Consider the following 21,600-nt stretch of genomic DNA (forward strand, 5'->3'; position numbering starts at 1 on the left):
CGGCCGGAGCAGTAGGATGCAGGGGGGACAGTCTCCAGCTGTTTGCAGGGCCTGGAGGAGCGCGCTGGCTCGGGAGCAAAATCGAGGCCCCGGTCTGAGGGATCCGGATAGGCCGCAGTCCGCGGGAGCTCGGAAGATCGCTCCCCAACTCCGCAGCAGTCAACCGTCCTCCCCAGGGGGTACAGCAATGTCCAGGCCAGTGATAGAGGCGGGTGAGGATCCGAGGGGAGAGAGAGAGAGAGAGGGTTTATTCCCCCCCGGGATGCGGGAGCTCAGGCCAAACGTGACCGTTCCTCTCAGCAGCTAGGCCACGCCCCCCATGCAACACATCTTTAATAGCCACAATCATGTACTGAATACTCTTAGCCACTTTAGGATGTAACTTGGCATCATTATAGTCAACACTGGAGTCGGAATCCGTGTCGGTATCTGTGTCTGCTACCTGGGTAAATGGACGTTTGAGAGACCCTGAGGGGGCCTGAGACTGTGATAAAACATCACCCATGGATTGTTTCCATGCTTGGTTCTGAGACTCAGAATTGTCTAACCTCTTATGCAATAAAGCCACACTTGCATTTAAAACTTTCCACATATCTACCCAATCAGCAGTCGGCGGTGCCGACGGAGTCACTCCTACATTCTGTTCAGCTCCCTCACCAGCCTCCTCCTGGGAAAAGCATTCAATTTCAGACATGTCGACACACACGTACTGACACCCCCAAACACACTGGGCTATAGGGGACAGACCCACAGTAAGGTCCTTCAGAGAGACAGAAAGGGAGTTTGCCAGCTCACACTCAGCGCCCCACCGGTCTGAAGGAATTAACCAATGCCCCAGACCTGTAAGCGCTTTTTATATATAGTAATCAACACCAAATTGCCGTGCCCCCCCCTCGTTTTGTGCGTCTCTGCAGCTGTGCTGTGGAGAAAATGGCGCTGGTTTGAGCTGAGGAGGAAGCCCCGCCCCCTATATGGCGCGCTTCGGTCCCGCTTTTTTTATACTGGCAGGGGTCCCTATACATTGCCTAGGCAATGTATATACATATAGCCAGGTTAAATATGAGGTTTTATTGCTGCCCAGGGCGCCCCCCCCTGCACCCTGCCCCCATGTAGTGCCGCTTGTGTAAGGGAGCAATACCTCCGGAAGATCTGAAGTCTTCTGCCGCCTTTGAAGTCTTCTTTGCTTCTTTACTCACCCGGCTTCTCTCTTCAGGCTCTGTGAGGGGGACTGCGGCGCGGCTCCGGGAACGAACAGCAGGTGCACCAAGTGATCAGACCCTCTGGAGCTAATGGTGTCCAGTAGCCTAAGAAGCAGAGCCTTTGAACTCACAGAAGTAGGTCTGCTTCTCTCCCCTCAGTCCCACGAAGCAGGGAACCTGTTGCCAGCAGTGCTCCCTGAAAATAATAAACCTAACAAAAGTCTTTTCTAGAGAAACTCTGTAGAGCTCCCCTAGTGTGCAACCAGTCTCCTCTGGGCACAGAATCTAACGGAGGTCTGGAGGAGGGGCATAGAGGGAGGAGCCAGTTCACGCCCATTTAAAGTCTTAAGGGTGCCCATGTCTCCTGCGGATCCCGTCTATACCCCATGTTCCTTTTGGAGTCCCCAACATCCTTTAGGACAGTGATGGCTAACCTTGACACTCCAGCTGTTGTTGAACTACACATCCCAGCATGCCCTGCATCAGTTTTGCTATTTGGCCATGCTAAAACAGATGCAGGGCATGCTGGGATGTGTAGTTCAACAATAGCTGGAGTGTCAAGGTTTGCCATCACTGCTCTAGGACGTGTGAGAAAAAATAAAAAAAATAAAACACCCACCCACAATATATCAGCTGGATGTAGGTATAGTGGGGGCCGTCTCGGCAGTTTCAGACTTTTTTCTAGGTCGGAAGGGGTTCCAACCTATTCAATGCTGCCTCTTTTTTCCCGACAAGTCGGGAATTCCGACTTGTCGGGAAGCACGTGGATCGGCGGCCCACGTGTTTTGTCGGAAACGCGACCAAATACGACAGTTTTTAGCCCCGTTTCTGACAACGTCAATCAGACTTTAATAAAAGTCGGATTGGCATTGTCGTGATGAATACTCAGATGTCGGGTCCTTTTCTTCAGAAAGGACCCGACATCTATTGAATACACCCCATAATAGTGGAAGTATCAAACTATTTTTTAGGATAGAAAAAGGTAAATGTTATGTAAAAGAACTACACTTACCTCTATAGAAAATGTTTCTTCTTTATGCCTCTGTGAGATTTTTGCAAAAAAGGTCTCTGAAAACCTCTGTTCCTCCTTAAGTCGATCCTGTCTTCTATTATCAATCTCTGTAACAGGAATGACCTGCAAAGCATATTGCTCTAGAAATTACACACTGTTAATCAGTTTTGTCTATAAAGAATTGCTGCTGAATCTAACAAACCAATGCATATAGCCCAAGTATGGAATGTATCAGTTGGCATTTTTGAATGATAGTTTTTAGAATTAAGTGTTGTTCCCGTATATGGTTTTTCACTGTTATCTTAAAAGCATATTTAAAATGATCCTGGTCTTTCCCCCCCACTGCCCCTGGTATGCCTTGCTATTAAGACTGTATAGAAGTGCTCATTACGGTGTGCGTGTATGTATGAGTATCAGAAATTAAAAACGTGTCTTTTCATTTATGGCTTTTGGAGGTGTCTGGATAACAGAGCTTTTACGTATGCATAATATAGGTCACATTGATCATTTTGTGATTTTAGAATCTAACTTGTTAAAGTCACTACCTCGCCTTCCAGTTCCGGCGCTTATGCTTGCAGCTGCTGCTTACCTGAGTTCAGAGGGCACTGCTGCGGGTGGCATCCTTTCTCAAAGCTGAGGGGTCTAAACAGTGCAGATACTGCTGTGGGAGATCAAGGTCAAGTTTTGCACTGCATGGAGAGGTATTTCTCTCCCATGACGAAACACAGCCACTACCAGAGATCTATGCAGAAGCAAGAATCCAAATTGGTGGCCGCCCCTGCTGCAACGTCTGTTTTAGGCTCCCTGTCAGAAATTTCTGCAGCAGCCAGCCCTACGAGGTCTCCTTCACCAGTTCCCTCTTCAGTTGCTTATCAGGACATGGTGCAGGCAATAAGACACTCCTACTGTATGTTCAAAAAGCAAACTGCTACCTTCAAACAGAGCATTACAGAAATGAAAGAACATCTATCTCTGCTTACGCACAGAGTCAGCCAGGCAGAGTTGCAGCTGGTAGAGGTTTTCCAGGATATTCATTTTTTGAAAGCACATACAACAGCCTTACAGAAACCACAGCATGTAATGAGAAACAAGCTGGATGACCTTCAAAGTCGGTTAAGGATAAACAATTTAAGATTGATTGGGCTGACTGAATCATTTAAAGGGCCAGCACAGTCTCATCTCTAATGTCGAGCTCTTCCTGCCTTACCAGGGGGTGGATGCAGATTGTGCTGATTTAGTAAGAGAACAGGCCCATCGCCTTGGTCAGGTGAAGAAAAATATTATTGCACGCCAGAGAGTTACGATTTTCTGCTGCCTTAATTGCCTCCATAAAGAATTGTTGTGGGGAACAGCCCATAAACAGAAGTCCTTGCAATGGGAGAGCCACAAGCTCCATTTATTCAAGGATTACTCAGCCGAGGTCACCAGGGCTAGGAAGGAATTTTTGTCAGTCTGCAGTCACCTGATAAAAAATTGTGCAAATTCGCCCATTTATATCCAGCTACATTACACCTGTTTGATGGGGACTCTTAAAGATTTCTCCACTCCGGCGGAGGCCCAGGAGTACCTCCGGAAGATGCCGAAGCTCAGTGACAGAACGGATATCTTCGATCGTTTTGTTGACTTCTTTGACACCTTTTAAAAGACTGTTGACTTCAACATCCATACTATATGTATGCTGCTTCTGGTCCTTTTTCATGCTCGTTGTTAAATCTCTTTCTGCGAGGTACACTGGGCTCCACAAGGATTCACATTGGGGTGTAGAGTAGGATCTTGATCCGAGGCACCAACAGGCTTAAAGCTTTGACTGTTACCAAGATGCACAGCGCTGCGTCCTCTATAACCCCGCCTCCGTGCACAGCAGCTCAGTTTCGTTAACCAGCCCAATGCAGTAGCAGGTACTAGAGATGACAATTACACCACACACTCACCACAGGAGAGGGTGTCAGCGGCTATGCCACACCAACCCAAAGAAGCTAAGTGTGTCAGGGTGGGCGCCCCTGTGGAGCCCAGTGTACCTTGCAGAAAGAGATTTAACAACGGTAAGTTCTTACCATAAATCTCGTTTTCTGCTGCGGCGTACACTGGGCTCCACAAGGATTAACATCGGGGATGTCCTAAAGCAGTTCCTTATGGGAGGGGACGCACTGTAGCGGGCACAAGAACCCGGCGTCCAAAGGAAGCATCCTGGGAGGCGTAAGTATCAAAGGCATAGAACCTTATAAACGTGTTCCCGGAGGACCACGTAGCCGCCTTGCACAATTGTTCAAGGGTCACACCACGGTGGGCCGCTCAAGAAGGTCTAAAGGAACGAGTAGAATGGGCTTTGTTGGTAGCAGGAGCTGGACGACCAGCCTGTACATAAGCATGTGCAATCACCATTCTAATCCATCTGACCAGAGTCTGCTTGGAAGCAGGCCAGCCACGTTTCTGAAAACCAAACAATACAAAAAGAGAATCAGATTTCCTAACGGAGGATGTTCTCTTCACATAGACCGCTCTTTGGAAGACAACTCAGGAGAATTAAAGGCCGGAACCACAATCTCTTGGTTAAGGTGGAATGAAGATACCACCTTGGGTAAATAACCCGGTCGCGTTCTAAGAACCGCCCGGTCACAATGAAAAATCAAATGGGGGGACATACAGGATAAGGCACCCAAGTCCGAGACCCTTCTAGCTGAAGCAATAGCCAGCAAGAATAGCACCTTAAGTGAGAGCCACTTAAGGTCAGCAGAGACAAGAGGTTCAAATGGATACCCTTGCAAGGCCTCCAGTACCACCGAAAGATCCCAAAGGGCCACAGGAGGTACATACGGAGGCTGAATCCGAAACACGCCCTGAGTGAATGTATGAACATCCAGAAGGGTAGCAATCTTTCTCTGAAACCAAACCGACAAGGCAGAAATGTGAACCTTGAGGGAGGCCAGGCCTAAGTCCAGGCCCTGTTGCAGGAAGGCCAACAGCTTGGCCGTGCTAAACTTGAAAACGTCATGATTGTGAGACGCACATGAAGTAAAGTAAGCATTCCAGACCCTATGGTAAATCCGAGCAGAAGCCGGAATACGGGCCTTCAACATAGTTTGAACGACCGTCTCAGAAAAACCCTTGGCCCTCAGGACGGAAGCTTCAAGAGCCATGCCATCAAAGCCAGACGGGCCAAGTCCTGGTAAGCACAAGGTCCCTGAGCGAGGAGGTCTGGTTTTTGTGGAAGTAGAAGGGGATGATCTAGCGAGAGGCCCTGTAGATCGGAGAACCAGTGCCGTCTGGGCCACGCAGGAGAGTTCAGAAATAGGTTTGCTCCTTCTTGTTTAAACGTATTATCCTGGGCAGGAATGACACCGGAGGGAACACGTACGGCAGCCGAAAGTTATATGAGATTGACAGAGCATCCACGAACACTGCTTGAGGATCCCTTGTCCTTGCTCCGAAGACCGGAACCTTGTGATTGTGTCGAAACGCCATCAGGTTCACATCTGGAAGGCCCCGATTGTCCACGAGAAGTTGAAACACCTCTGGATGGAGGCTCCATTCTCCAGCGTGTACGTCATGACGACTGAGAAAGTCCGCTTCCCAGTTTAAGACACCCGGAATGAACACTGCGGATATGGCCGGCAGATGGCGTTCTGCCCACTGAAGAATACGTTATACCTCATTGCCATGCGGCTTCGAGTGCCGCCTTGATGGATTGATGTATGCCACCGTGGTGGCGTTGTCCAATTGTACTTGAACAGGTCTGTTCTGTATTAGATGTCAACGCATTGAACACTGCCTACAGTTCCAGAATATTTATCGGGAGTAGAGACTCCTCCTTGGTCCACCGACCCTGAAGAGAGTGTTGCTCCAACACCGCGCCCCAACCTCTCAGACTGGCATCCATCGTCAGCAGGACCCAGTTGGATGTACAGAAGTGACGGCCCCTGCTCAAATCGTTGGTCCTGAAGCCACCAGCTTAGTGACAGGCGGACCTCCGGAGACCAGGAGATCATGTGAGATATGATCCGGTGAGGCAGGCCGTCCCACTTGGTCAGAATTAACTTCTGCAGAGGGCGAGAATAGAATTGAGCATACCCCACCATATCGAAAGCCGACACCATGAGACCTAGCACTTGCATTGCCGAATGTATCGACACTTGCGGACGAGATAGGAAGCATCGAATCCTGTTCTGAAGCTACAGGACTTTCTCCTGAGACAAGAACAACCGTTGGTTGTGAGTGTTCAATAACGCTCCCAGGTGTACCATGTTCCGAGCAGGAACCAGGGAGGATTTCTTCCAGTTGATCAGTCACCCGTGGGCTTTCATCAACTGGACCGTCAAATCGAGATGACACAGGAGAAGTTCTGGGGAGTTTGCCAGGATCAACAAATCGTCCAAGTACAGTAGGATCGTGACCCCTTGACGGCGGAGTGTAGCTGTCATGACTGCCATTACTTTGGTGAAAACTCGGGGAGCCGTTGTCAAACCAAAGGGTAACGCCCGAAATTGGTAATGAAGGTTGCCCACCGCAAACCTCAAGTACTGCTGATGAGACACTGCAATAGGAATATGCAGGTAGGCATCCTGTATGTTCAGGGAGACCATATAGTCCCCAGGCTCCAAGACCAGAACAATAGAGCACAGAGTTTCCATATGAAACTTGGAGACCCGCACATGCTTGTTCAAGGACTTGAGATTGAGAATGGGCCACGAGGACCCGTTCGGTTTCGGGACAAGAAACAGCGGTGAATAGTACCCCTTGCCTCTCTGAGCCAGAGACACCTGTACTACCACTCCTGTGGTCAGGAGGGAATGTACCACCGAATGCAGTGTGTTTGCCTTTGTCGGGTCCAGAGGAACATCTGTCAGGCAAAATCAATGAGCGGGACGATTCTTGAAGGATATGGCGTAACCTCGAGTGACGACTTCCCTTACCCAGGCATCGGAAGTGGTCTTCAACCATTCCTGGGCAAAACCTAGAAGTCGGCCCCCCACCCTGGGATCCCCCAGGGGGAGGCCCGCCCCGTCATGCGGCAGGCTTGTCAGTTTTGGAAGCAGGCTGACGGGCAGCCCAGGCTCGTTTCGGTCTGGGCTTGGCAGGTCTGGAAGCACGAGCTTGCTTTGGGTATGCCTGACCTTTTGCTTTACCTGGAGGATGAAAGGGCCGAGGAAAAGTACTTTTAGCCTTCTGTGTGGAAGGAGCCGTACTAGGTAGGCAAGCAGTTTTAGCAGTAGCCAGATCAGCCACAATCTTATTGAGGTCTTATCCAAAGAGAATGTCTCTCTTAAAAGGAAGCACCTCCAGGGTTTTCTTGGAATCCATATCAACCGACCACGATCTCAACCAAGGGATACGTCTGGCCAAGACGGACGTAGTAGCAGCCTTGGCCGCCAGCACCTCGGCATCGGAGGCCGCCTCCTTAAGGTACAGAGAAGCCGTGGTAATATACAGTAAGAGAGACATTGTCAAGCATGCTCAGATGTGTTGGAAGGCAGCTCCGCCTCAAGATCCTGAGCCCACGCCTCAGCAGCCCATGTTGCTGCAATGGTTGGCCTATGCACAGCCCCCGTTAGGGTGTAAATCGCTTTCAGACAACCCTCCACACTTCTATCTGTCGGTTCCTTCAGAGAGGTGACGGTAGTTACTGGCAGAGCAGAGGAAACTACCATGCGCGCCACCTGAGAATCTACCGGCGGAGGAGTTTCCCAATTCTTACATATCTCCGCAGAGAGAGGATAGCGTGAGTAGAAACCCCCAGACCTGTGCCCTTTAACGTCCCTGGTGGCTAGTGGAGCGGCTGCCCAATAACAGTGTCCACGCCAGCGAACGCGTGGCCCATCTCACATGGCCGCGCTGGATCGCGGTAAAGTGTGGCCAAAGAGACCCCTTACCTCCCCCGTACCTGCGGCCACGCGATCCAGGAGGACAGTGGTGTGTGTGTGACTGACGCTGGAAAGAACCGGAGGCCTCCGCTGCAGTGACCCGGCAACCAGGGAGCGGGAGTATACAGAGCCGCAGGGGGTGATGGAGCTGCAGTCAGAAAAGTCTGTGTGACTTTACCCGCTGCAGCCCTGAAGTCTTGCAGAAGTATTCTTCTTTAATTTTCTTCAAAAAAAGCTATCAATAGGTTGCAAAAGGCAGCCCTCCTGTTATGTGCCTGCTTACTGCATGGCACCAACTTACAAACTGAGCTCCTGTTCACGGAGGCGGGGTTATTGAAGAGGCGGCGCTGTGCATCTTGGGAACAGTCAAAGCTTTAAGCCTGTTGGTGCCTCGGATCAAGATCCTACTCTACACCCCGATGTTAATCCTTGTGAAGCCCAGTGTACCCCGCAGCAGAAATTATATTTTGCCATTCTATTATTGATAAGTGTCCCTGCCTTATCACACGTATATATTTTTGCGGCTGCCTGCCCTGTCTTGTTGCCCTGTGGGCGTTTAGTCATAGTTCAATTCACATTGTCTCTTATGTGTGGTATGCAGAAGTTCCCATATTCATCAATTTAATGCTGAGGATTGCTCCTTCTAGTGTTCATTTTTCCTGTGTTTTTTTTTATTCCTTTGTTTTATTATTTTTCTTTTGTCTTATCTTCTTATGTTTATGGGGGGGGGGGGGGGGGTTTGGTGGTGTTTGGCTTAGATGTAGGGAATGTCCTGAGTCTTAGTGCAGTAAGGTTGTGGTATTTTCTATTCTAGTGCTGACATATCTACTCTGAAAATCTATTCTTGAAACGTGGGAGTGGTATACTCCACTTCTAAGCATAAGAGAATTCTCTTATATTTATGAAAACTACAGGTGGATAAAACATTCTCACAGGAGTTTCACCTCACTTACAGTAATTCTCAGATAAGGCCTATTTATACAGATCCAGACGCGAGATACGTTGTTGCAGAACTCTCCATTCTGACAGAGAAATTCATATTTTGCAATGTCTATGCACCTGCTAACAAGGTATTTTTTCAACACTTCTTGACCAAATGATACCCTCACGTGGATGTGCAACTGTTTGTTGGAAGGGATTTTAATATGTAGCTCTACCCTTTATGAATAGGTCCTCATGCCCTAAACGTATTCCTCCCCAACCTCATATAGAAATTCAATATTGTTTTGAACATCTGAATTTGATAGATTGTTGGAGAGTTCTTCATCCTACTGACAGAGATTTTACCTGCCTGTCGTCAACACATGGCACACTATCTTGCACAGACTACTTGCTTCCATCGGTCAGTTTTCTCTAAACTGATGGAGTCGGGGACAGGTCCGATTTGTCTATCCGACCACAAGCTGATATAGTGCACGTGATGTAAGGAGGAATCGCCAATGGAGTTTTCTTTAAAGTTTCACAATGTTTTGGATACCAAGTAGCAGGAATTTGTGCATAACAATAATGAACTTAAACCCCTTAAAGCTCTGGGTCCTGATGGACTGACTGGGGAGTTCAATAAGATTCTGGCTAACAGAGTAGGAGACGTGTTTAAGGCTATTTTGATGGGTCAGCAATTACACTTGAATTTTAATTTAGCCATAGTTAAGGAGTTGCCAAAGTCTGGTTGGGACTGGGAGGACCAGGTATCTTATCGCTCTATTTCCCTCCTTAATGGTGATATGCATTTTACAACATTTTTAGCTGATCGATAGAAATCTATCCTCCCCACGGTTATTTCTCCAGATCAAGCAGGATTTATATACAGCAGAGATTCTCTGGTCAATATGTGTAGGGGTCTACAAACAATTCAAAAGTTGGGTCAGGTGACTACTGGTCATTACTAAGGATGCTGAAAAAGCCTATGATCTGGTCACCTGGGATCACTTGTTTGAGACTTTGACTCGGCTTGGTTTTTTGGGGGATTTTATATCAATATTACAGAATTTATATCATAACCCATTACTTTAAGTCTCCTCCGCTCCCTTTCAAGTACAGAAAGGCATGCAGTAAGACTGTCCATTGTTGCCTCTCTTGATTGCTTTGGCATTGGGGCCTTTAGCTTTTGCTGTATGGGCTCACCCTAATATTGCTGGTATTTCTGTATGTTCCACTGTATTGAAAATGTCTTTTTGCAGATGAAAAGTTATTTTTTGACTTGTCTAAGTCTGTCCCGGTCATTCTAGACTTATCCAGTTTTGGATCTTTTGCACGGTATAGGATCAATATACACAAATCTGAAATATTTTGTGTTCCAGGCCCTAATGCTACTCCTTTACTGTCACTGTTTTTAGACCAATTTAAAATAACCTCTCAATCCATTAAATATCTTGGCATTATTAGCTCAAAAAGGTGACGGGCATTTGAGGGTGCCAAATAATAAGATTTTAAACCTACCGGTAAATCTATTTCTCGTAGTCCGTAGAGGATGCTGGGACTCCGTAAGGACCATGGGGAATAGACGGGCTCCACAGGAGACATGGGCACTTTAAGATAGAACTTGACTCAGGGTGTGCACTGGCTCCTCCCTCTATGCCCCTCCTCCAGACCTCAGTTAGAGAAACTGTGCCCAGAGGAGATGGACAGTACGAAGAAAGGATTTTTGTTAATCCAAGGGCAAGATTCATACCAGCCACACCAATCACACCGTATAACTCGTGATAAACTACCCAGTTAACAGTATGAAAACAACCACATAGCATCAGTCCAAGACCGATGAGCTATAACATAACCCTTTATGTAAGCAATAACTATATACAAGTCTTGCAGAAGTAGTCCGCACTTGGGACGGGCGCCCAGCATCCTCTACGGACTACGAGAAATAGATTTACCGGTAGGTTTAAAATCTTATTTTCTCTAACGTCCTAGAGGATGCTGGGACTCCGTAAGGACCATGGGGATTATACCAAAGCTCCCAAACGGGCGGGAGAGTGCGGATGACTCTGCAGCACCGATTGAGCAAACAGGAGGTCCTCCTCAGCCAGGGTATCAAACTTATAGAATTTTGCAAAGGTGTTTGAACCCGACCAAGTAGCAGCTTGGCACAGCTGTAGTGCCGAGACCCCTCGGGCAGCCGCCCAAGAAGAGCCCACCTTCCTAGTGGAAGGGGCCTTAACCGATTTTTGTAACAGCAATCCTGCCATAGAATGCGCCTGCTGAATCGTGTTACAGATCCAGCGAGCAATAGTCTAATTTGAAGCAGGGCCGCCAACTTTGTTGGCTGCATACAGGACGACCAGTGCTTCTGTTTTACTGATCCTAGCCGTTCGGGCCACGTAAAATTTTCAAAGCCCTGACCACATCAAGGGGCTCGGAATCCTCCAAGTCACGTGTAGCCACCGGCACGACAATAGTTTGGTTCATATGAAAGGATGAGACCACCTTAGGCAGGAATTGAGGACGGGTCCACAATTCCGCTCTATCCATATGGAAAACCAGATAAGGGCTTTTATGTGATAAAGCCGCCAATTCCGAAACTCGCCTAGCTGAAGCCAAGGCTAACAACATGACCACCTTCCAGGTGAGATATTTCAACTCCACTGTCTTAAGTGGTTCAAACCAATGTGACTTAAGGAAACTTAACACCACGTTAAGGTCCCAAGGCGCCACCTGAGGTACAAAAGGAGGCTGAATATGCAGTACTCCCTTCACAAAAGTCTGTACTTCAGGTAATGAGGCCAATTCCTTTTGAAAGAAAATGGATAAGGCCGAAATCTGAACTTTTAATGGAGCCTAATTTTTAGGTCCAAATTCACTCCAGTTTGTAGGAAGTGAAGAAAACGGCCCAGGTGGAATTCTTCCGTAGGAGCATTCCTGGCCTCACACCAAGAAACATATTTTCTACATATTCGGAGATAATGTTTAGATGTCACGTCCTTCCTAGCCTTTATTAGCGTAGGAATGACCTCACCCGGAATACCTTTTTCCGCTAGGATCCGTCGTTCAACCGTCAAGCCGTCAAACGCAGCCGCGGTAAGTCTTGGAACAGACAGGGACCTCGTTGTAACAAGTCCTGCGTTAGAGGAAGAGGCCACGGATCTTCTGTGAGCATTTCTTGCAGATCCAGATACCAGGTCCTTCGTGGCCAATCTGGAACAATGAGAATTGTTCTCACTCCTCCCCTTCTTATTATCCTCAACACCTTGGGTATGAGAGGAAGAGGAGGAAACACATATACCGACTGGAACACCCACGGCGTCACTAGGGCGTCCACAGCTACCGCCTGAGGGTCTCTTGCCCTGGCGCAATACCTTTGTAGCTTTTTGTTGAGACGGGACGCCATCACGTCCATCCGGGGCAGTCCCCACCGACCCGCAAACGGCGCGAAGACTTCCTGATGAAGTCCCCACTCTCCCGAATGCAGAGCGTGTCTGCTGAGGAAGTCTGCCTCCCAGCCGTCCATTCCCGGAATGAACACCGCTGACAGAGCGCTTACATGATTCTCCGCCCAGCGAAGAACTCTGGTGGCTTCCGCCATTGCCACTCTGCTCCTTGTGCCGTCTTGGCAGTCCACATGAGCCACTGCGGTGATGTTGTCTGACTGGATCAGAACCGGTCGATCGCGAAGTAAGATCTCTGCTTGACGTAGGGCGCTGTATATGGCCCTTAGTTCCATGATGTTGATGTGAAGACAAGTCTCTGACTTGACCAAAGTCCTTGGAAATTTCTTACCTGTGCGACCGCTCCCCAACTTCGGAGGCTCGTGTCCGTGGTCACCAGGACCCAGTCCTGAATGCCGAACCTGCGGCCCTCTAGAAGGTGAGCACTGTTTAGCCACCCCAGGAGAGATACTCTGGCCCTGGGGGACAGGGTGATCCGCTGACGCAATTGCAGATACGACCCGGACCATTTGTCCAATAGGTCCCATTGGAAGGCCCTTGCAGTATGGAATGGCTTCGTATGTTGCCACCATCTTTCCCAGAACTTGAGTGCAATGATGTACTGACACTTGTTTTGGTTTCAACAAGTTCATGACTAGAGTCATGAGTTCCTGCGCTTTTCCCTTCGGAAGAAAAACCCTTTTCTTGTCTGTGTCCAGAATCATGCCCAAGAAGGGCAGACGAGTTGTAGGATTCAGCTGCGACTTTGGAATATTGAGAATCCAGTCGTGTCGCTGTAACACATTCAGTGAAAGTGATACGCTGTGAAAATTCTCGGGCCGTGGAAAGCCCAAATGGCAACGTCTGAAATTGGTAATGACAATCCTTTACCGCAAATCTCAGGTACGCCTGATGAGGATATATGGGGACATGCAGGTATGCATCCTTTATGTCCAGAGATACAAAAAAATCTCCCCTTCTAGGCCGACGATGACCGCCCTGAGTGATTCCATCTTGAACTTGAACCGTTTTAAGTAAAGGTTTAGGGGTTTTAAATTTAAAATGGTCTGGTTTCGGAACCACAAACAGAGTTGAGTAGTACCCCTGCCCTCTTTGAAGCAGGGGAACCCCTACCACCACTTGTTGCAGACACAATTTTTGAATCGCATGTAACACTATCTCCCTTTCCAGGGGTTGTTTCATTAAGGCCGATTTGAAAAACCGTCGAGGAGGCACTTCTTCGAATTCCAGCTTGTAACCCTGGGAAACAATTTCTATTGCCCATGGACCCACCTGTGAGTGGACCCAGACGTGGCTGAACAGTCGAAGACGTGCCCCCACAGGAGCTGACTCCCTCAGGGGAGCCCCAGCGTTATGCGGTGGATTTAGCAGAGGCCGGGGAGGAATTCTGTTCCTGGGAACTAGCTGTGTTGTGCAGCTTTTTCCCTCTGCCCTTACCTCTGGCAAGAAAGGACGAACCACGCGCTCTCTTGTTTTTATTGGAACGAAAGGACTGCATTTGATAATGAGGCGCTTTCTTAGATTGTGAGGGAATATATGGCAAAAAAATAAGATTTTACTTACCGATAAATCTATTTCTCGGAGTCCGTAGTGGATGCTGGGGTTCCTGAAAGGACCATGGGGATAGCGGCTCCGCAGGAGACAGGGCACAAAAAGTAAAGCTTTTTCCGATCAGGTGGTGTGCACTGGCTCCTCCCCCTATGACCCTCCTCCAGACTCCAGTTAGGTACTGTGCCCGGACGAGCGTACACAATAAGGGAGGATTTTGAATCCCGGGTAAGACTCATACCAGCCACACCAATCACACCGTACAACTTGTGATCTAAACCCAGTTAACAGTATGATAACAGCGGAGCCTCTGAAAGATGGCTTCCTTCAACAATAACCCGAATTAGTTAACAATAACTATGTACAATTTATGCAGATAATCCGCACTTGGGATGGGCGCCCAGCATCCACTACGGACTCCGAGAAATAGATTTATCGGTAAGTAAAATCTTATTTTCTCTATCGTCCTAGTGGATGCTGGGGTTCCTGAAAGGACCATGGGGATTATACCAAAGCTCCCAAACGGGCGGGAGAGTGCGGATGACTCTGCAGCACCGAATGAGAGAACTCCAGGTCCTCCTTAGCCAGAGTATCAAATTTGTAAAATTTTACAAACGTGTTCTCCCCTGACCACGTAGCTGCTCGGCAAAGTTGTAATGCCGAGACCCCTCGGGCAGCCGCCCAAGATGAGCCCACCTTCCTTGTGGAGTGGGCCTTTACAGATTTAGGCTGTGGCAGGCCTGCCACAGAATGTGCAAGTTGGATTGTGCTACAGATCCAACGAGCAATCGTCTGCTTAGACGCAGGAGCACCCATCTTGTTGGGTGCATACAATATAAACAACGAGTCAGATTTTCTGACTCCAGCTGTCCTTGCAATATATATTTTTAATGCTCTGACAACGTCCAGTAACTTGGAGTCCTCCAAGTCACTTGTAGCCGCAGGCACTACAATAGGCTGGTTCAGATGAAATGCTGACACCACCTTAGGGAGAAAATGCGGACGAGTCCGCAGTTCTGCCCTGTCCGAATGGAAAATCAGATATGGGCTTTTGTAAGATAAAGCTGCCAATTCTGACACTCTCCTGGCAGAAGCCAGGGCTAGAAGCATGGTCACTTTCCATGTGAGATATTTCAAATCCACCTTTTTTAGTGGTTCAAACCAATGAGATTTTAGGAAGTCCAAAACCACATTGAGATCCCACGGTGCCACTGGAGGCACCACAGGAGGCTGTATATGCAGCACTCCCTTAACAAAGGTCTGGACTTCAGGGACTGAAGCCAATTCTTTTTGAAAGAAAATCGACAGGGCCGAAATTTGAACCTTAATAGATCCCAATTTGAGACCCATTGACAATCCTGATTGCAGGAAATGTAGGAATCGACCCAGTTGAAATTCCTCCGTCGGAGCACTCCGATCTTCGCACCACGCAACATATTTTCGCCAAATTCGGTGATAATGTTGCACGGTTACTTCCTTCCTTGCTTTAATCAAAGTAGGAATGACTTCTTCCGGCATGCCTTTTTCCTTTAGGATCCGGCGTTCAACCGCCATGCCGTCAAACGCAGCCGCGGTAAGTCTTGAAACAGACAGGGACCCTGCTGAAGCAAGTCCCTCCTTAGAGGTAGAGGCCACGGATCTTCCGTGATCATCTCTTGAAGTTCCGGGTACCAAGTCCTTCTTGGCCAATCCGGAACCACTAGTATCGTTCTTACGCCTCTTTGCCGTATAATTCTCAATACTTTTGGTATGAGAGGCAGAGGAGGAAACACATACACCGACTGGTACACCCAAGGCGTTACCAGCGCGTCCACAGCTATTGCCTGCGGATCTCTTGACCTGGCGCAATACCTGTCCAGTTTTTTGTTGAGGCGAGACGCCATCATGTCCACCATTGGTCTTTCCCAACGGGTTACCAGCATGTGGAAGACTTCTGGATGAAGTCCCCACTCTCCCGGGTGAAGATCGTGTCTGCTGAGGAAGTCTGCTTCCCAGTTGTCCACTCCCGGGATGAACACTGCTGACAGTGCTATCACATGATTCTCTGCCCAGCGAAGAATCCTTGCAGCTTCTGCCATTGCACTCCTGCTTCTTGTGCCGCCCTGTCTGTTCACATGGGCGACTGCCGTGATGTTGTCCGACTGGATCAACACCGGTTTTCCCTGAAGCAGAGGTTCTGCCTGGCTTAGAGCATTGTATATTGCTCTTAGTTCCAGAATGTTTATGTGAAGAGACGTTTCCAGGCTCGTCCATACTCCCTGGAAGTTTCTTCCTTGTGTGACTGCTCCCCAGCCTCTCAGGCTGGCGTCCGTGGTCACCAGGATCCAATCCTGTATGCCGAATCTGCGGCCCTCCAATAGATGAGCACTCTGCAACCACCACAGAAGAGACACCCTTGTCCTTGGAGACAGGGTTATCCGCAGGTGCATCTGAAGATGCGACCCTGACCATTTGTCCAACAGATCCCTTTGGAAAATTCTTGCGTGGAATCTGCCGAATGGAATTGCTTCGTAAGAAGCCACCATTTTTCCCAGGACTCTTGTGCATTGATGTACAGACACCTTTCCTGGTTTTAGGAGGTTCCTGACAAGCTCGGATAACTCCTTGGCTTTTTCCTCCGGGAGAAAAACCTTTTTCTGAACCGTGTCCAGAATCATCCCTAGGAACAGCAGACGAGTTGTCGGCATTAACTGGGATTTTGGAATATTCAGAATCCACCCGTGCTGTTTTAGCACTTCTTGAGACAGTGCTAATCCCATCTCTAGCTGTTCTCTGGACCTCGCCCTTATTAGGAGATCGTCCAAGTATGGGATAATTAATACGCCTTTTCTTCGAAGAAGAATCATCATCTCGGCCATTACCTTTGTAAAGATCCGAGGTGCCGTGGACAATCCGAACGGCAGCGTCTGAAACTGATAGTGACAGTTTTGTACAACGAACCTGAGGTACCCCTGGTGTGAGGGGTAAATTGGAACGTGGAGATACGCATCCTTGATGTCCAAGGATACCATAAAGTCCCCCTCTTCCAGGTTCGCTATCACTGCTCTGAGTGACTCCATTTTGAACTTGAACTTCTTTATGTACAGGTTCAAGGACTTCAGATTTAGAATAGGCCTTACCGAGCCATCCGGCTTCGGTACCACAAAAAGAGTGGAATAATACCCCTTCCCTTGTTGCAGAAGAGGTACCTTGACTATCACCTGCTGAGAGTACAGCTTGTGAATGGCTTCCGACACCGTCTCCCTTTCGGAGGGGGACGTTGGTAAAGCAGACTTCAGGAAACGGCGAGGTGGATCTGTCTCTAATTCCAACCTGTATCCCTGAGATATTATCTGCAGGATCCAGGGATCTACTTGCGAGTGAGCCCACTGCGCGCTGTAATTTTTGAGACGACCCCCCACCGTCCCCGAGTCCGCTTGAGAAGCCCCAGCGTCATGCTGAGGCTTTTGTAGAAGCCGGGGAGGGCTTCTGATCCTGGGAAGGAGCTGCGTGTTGCTGTCTCTTCCCTCGACCTTTGCCTCGTGGCAGATATGAATAGCCCTTTGCTCTCTTATTTTTAAAGGAACGAAAGGGCTGCGGTTGAAAAGTCGGTGCCTTTTTCTGTTGGGGAGTGACTTGAGGTAGAAAGGTGGATTTCCCGGCTGTAGCCGTGGCCACCAAATCTGATAGACCGACTCCAAATAACTCCTCCCCCTTATACGGCAAAACTTCCATATGCCGTTTTGAATCCGCATCGCCTGTCCACTGTCGCGTCCATAAAGCTCTTCTGGCCGAAATGGACATAGCACTTACCCGTGATGCCAGTGTGCATATATCCCTCTGTGCATCACGCATATAAAGAAATGCATCCTTTATTTGTTCTAACGACAGTAAAATATTGTCCCTGTCCAGGGTATCAATATTTTCAATCAGGGACTCTGACCAAACTACCCCCGCACTGCCCATCCAGGCAGTCGCTACAGCTGGTCGTAGTATAACACCTGCATGTGTGTATATACTTTTTTGGATATTTTCCATCCTCCTATCTGATGGATCTTTAAGTGCGGCCGTCTCAGGAGAGGGTAACGCCACTTGTTTAGATAAGCGTGTTAGCGCCTTGTCCACCCTAGGAGGTGTTTCCCAGCGCTCCCTAACCTCTGGCGGGAAAGGGTATAATGCCAATAATTTCTTTGAAATTATCAGTTTTTTATCAGGGGCAACCCACGCTTCATTACACACGTCATTTAGTTCTTCTGATTCAGGAAAAACTATAGGTAGTTTTTTCATACCCCACATAATACCCTGTTTAGTGGTACCTGTAGTATCAGCTAAATGTAACGCCTCCTTCATTGCCAAAATCATATAACGTGTGGCCCTACTGGAAAATACGGTTGATTCGTCACCGTCACCACTGGAGTCATCGCCTGTGTCTGGGTCTGTGTCGACCGACTGAGGCAAAGGGCGTTTCACAGCCCCTGACGGTGTTAGAGTCGCCTGGACAGGCACTAATTGATTGTCCGGCCGTCTCATGTCGTCAAACGACTGCTTTAGCGTGTTGACACTATTCCGTAGTTCCATAAATAAAGGCATCCATTCTGGTGTCGACTCCCTAGGGGGTGACATCCTCATATTTGGCAATTGCTCCGCCTCCACACCAATATCGTCCTCATACATGTCGACACACACGTACCGACACACAGCAGACACACAGGGAATGCTCCTAATGAAGACAGGACCCACTAGCCCTTTGGGGAGACAGAGGGAGAGTTTGCCAGCAAACACCAAAAGCGCTATATATATATCAGGGATAGCCTTATAATAAGTGCTCCCTTATAGCTGCTTTGTTATATCAAAATATCGCCATAAATGTGCCCCCCCCTCTCTGTTTTACCCTGTTTCTGTAGTGCAGTGCAGGGGAGAGACTTGGGAGCCGTCCTGACCAGCGGAGCTGTGAGAGGAAATGGCGCCGTGTGCTGAGGAGATAGGCCCCGCCCCTTTTCCGGCGGGCTCGTCTCCCGCTATTTAGAAAAATTAGGCAGGGGTTAAATATCTCCATATAGCCTCTAGGGCTATATGTGAGGTATTTTTAGCCTTTATAGGTACTCATTTGCCTCCCAGGGCGCCCCCCTCCCAGCGCCCTGCACCCTCAGTGACTGCCGTGTGAAGTGTGCTGAGAGGAAAATGGCGCACAGCTGCAGTGCTGTGCGCTACCTTTAGAAGACTGCAGGAGTCTTCAGCCGCCGATTCTGGACCTCTTCTGACTTCAGCATCTGCAAGGGGGCCGGCGGCGCGGCTCCGGTGACCATCCAGGCTGTACCTGTGATCGTCCTTCTGGAGCTTGATGTCCAGTAGCCAAGAAGCCAATCCATCCTGCACGCAGGTGAGTTGACTCCTTCTCCCCTCAGTCCCTCGCTGCAGTGATCCTGTTGCCAGCAGGAATCACTGTAAAATAAAAAACCTAGCTAAACTTTTTCTAAGCAGCTCTTTAGGAGAGCCACCTAGATTGCACCCTTCTCGGCCGGGCACAAAAATCTAACTGGAGTCTGGAGGAGGGTCATAGGGGGAGGAGCCAGTGCACACCACCTGATCGGAAAAAGCTTTACTTTTTGTGCCCTGTCTCCTGCGGAGCCGCTATCCCCATGGTCCTTTCAGGAACCCCAGCATCCACTAGGACGATAGAGAAATTTGATTTACCTGCCGTAGCCGTGGAGACTCCATATGCCTCCTTTAGTCGGCATCACCTGTCCATTGCATGTGCCACAGGACACGTCTAGCAGAAATCGACATAGCGTTGACTCCAGAACCCAGTAGACTAATGTCTCTTTGGGCATGTCTTATATATATATATATATATATATATATATAAGACATCATCTTTTACATATAATATATATATATATATATATATATATATATATATACATACATACAGTAAAAAACATCCGGCACTCTGATTAGATGAAAAAATGCCAGGGTGCCCTCCTAGTAATCATGTAGTAGAAGTATCCTTCCCCACCTGTGGCTCAGGTGTTTAGCAGCGAAGGAAAAAGGCGACACTCCATGGACTTGTGAGAAAACTTTTTAGTGTTTAAAACATGATGGCAACAAATAACATCGTGTCAACAAAAAGCAGAAAAGATGCAGGTATCTTACAACGTTTCAAGGCATGGCAGCCTTTTCATCAGGTAAGTAAACCCTGGTACTGTGAAAAAACAAACAACGAACCAAACTAAACCAGGAGACACTCACCTGTTAAGTAGCGTGGAGAGCAGAGGAGAGGTGTTCCCGGGCGTCTGTGACTTGGACTTCCGGGTGAGTAACGTGAGCGGCTCACCAATGACGTATCCGTTGCTAGGCAACGCGTTCGTGAGGTAACAGGCGCCGGGAAAGCCTGTCAGTGAAGCAAAAGAGACAAAGAGTGTAAAAGCATGTGTGTTACATGCAATGCCCAGCAAATTAAAGCTGATATGAGTGAAAGTGAAACATACAGTGTGTTAAGATGAATTAAAAAGGAGATTAAAATTCTACAGCTGTATAACAAGATAAAGTGCAAATATAAGTACTTATTGTTACAAACAAACGAACATATTATAACTATATGCCCCTTATGAATAAAGGAGTGATGACGAATTAAGTTAACTTGGGCACTGTGCACTAACTGTCGTCTATCACAGGGCAGTGGATGGGGAAGGAAGGACGAAGGGTGCGAGGGGGGGGGGGGAAGAGCACGGAGAAAGAGGGGACGGGAAAGGAGGAAGGGGTCAGGTAAGCAGGGAAGAAGAAAAGAAGAGAAGGGGAGAGGGAAAGGGGGGAGGGAGGGGAGGAAATGGGGGGGAGATGGGACAAAAAAAGAGGGATGGAGCGGGACTGCTGTTAGGTACTCAAAGCATCTAAAATGACCGAGTGTCATGTCTCTCTTATAAGAAAACATTCCAGGTGAATTTTTCGTTTAGTCCCGTAGGTGATAATGCGTCCAGAAGGAAAATCCATTTAGATTCGCACTTGGATAGAGCCCGATGTCTATCACCACCTCTCAATGGTACCGGGATGTGGTCGATGATTTTGTATCTGAGGCTGGACAGCGGGTGACCACATAATCTAAAGTGGCGTGCCACTGGTTGGTCGATCTGCTTGCCTTCCAAAGATGCTTTTATGGCCGATCGATGAAGCGCCATCCTATCACGTAAATTTCTGATGGTCTGTCCCACATAAAGCATGCCACATGGGCAAATGATAATATACACAATAAAAGGTGTGGTGCATGTGAGCACATGACAAATTTTGTATTTTTGACCTGTATGTGGGTTGTGGAACTCATGGCCAATTTCCAAATATTTACATGTGGTGCAGGATGCACACTTGTAGCACCCTGGTTTCTTCATCTGGGTAGCCGAAGCGTTAGAGTAGTTCTCGTGATCCAAGATGTTTTTTTGGCACACTATATAGCAGCTGATCTCTGGGGATTTGTAGTACTTCATCTCTGATCTTGGTTAGTTCTCGAAGTTTATAACCCCTATATGCAAATTTGTGGATCATCTGTTCTAGCGTGATAGCTAGGGTGGATTTGTCACTGGATATACGAGCTGCCCTGAGCATCTGAGATCTTGGTAGCCCCCGTATCA

At 48.3% G+C, this 21,600-nt stretch overlaps 1 protein-coding gene and 1 long non-coding RNA gene across 5 annotated transcripts in view; one reads left to right on the forward strand and one right to left on the reverse strand.

Moving 5' to 3' along the window:
- The window catches only part of FIRRM (FIGNL1 interacting regulator of recombination and mitosis), a 926,412-nt gene that overhangs the window by 68,845 nt on the left and 835,967 nt on the right, over positions 1–21,600 (reverse strand). For all 4 annotated transcript variants that reach the window (XM_063940283.1, XM_063940285.1, XM_063940284.1 and 1 more), the window contains one exon: positions 2,212–2,334. In XM_063940283.1, coding sequence (XP_063796353.1) covers positions 2,212–2,334 — 123 coding nt within the window. The remainder of the gene's footprint in view (positions 1–2,211; positions 2,335–21,600) is intronic.
- Positions 1–21,600, forward strand: part of LOC134957994 (uncharacterized) — a 250,730-nt gene that overhangs the window by 30,785 nt on the left and 198,345 nt on the right. The window lies entirely within an intron of this gene.

Source organism: Pseudophryne corroboree, chromosome 9, assembly GCF_028390025.1.
Source record: "Pseudophryne corroboree isolate aPseCor3 chromosome 9, aPseCor3.hap2, whole genome shotgun sequence".
Classification (NCBI taxonomy): domain Eukaryota; kingdom Metazoa; phylum Chordata; class Amphibia; order Anura; family Myobatrachidae; genus Pseudophryne; species Pseudophryne corroboree.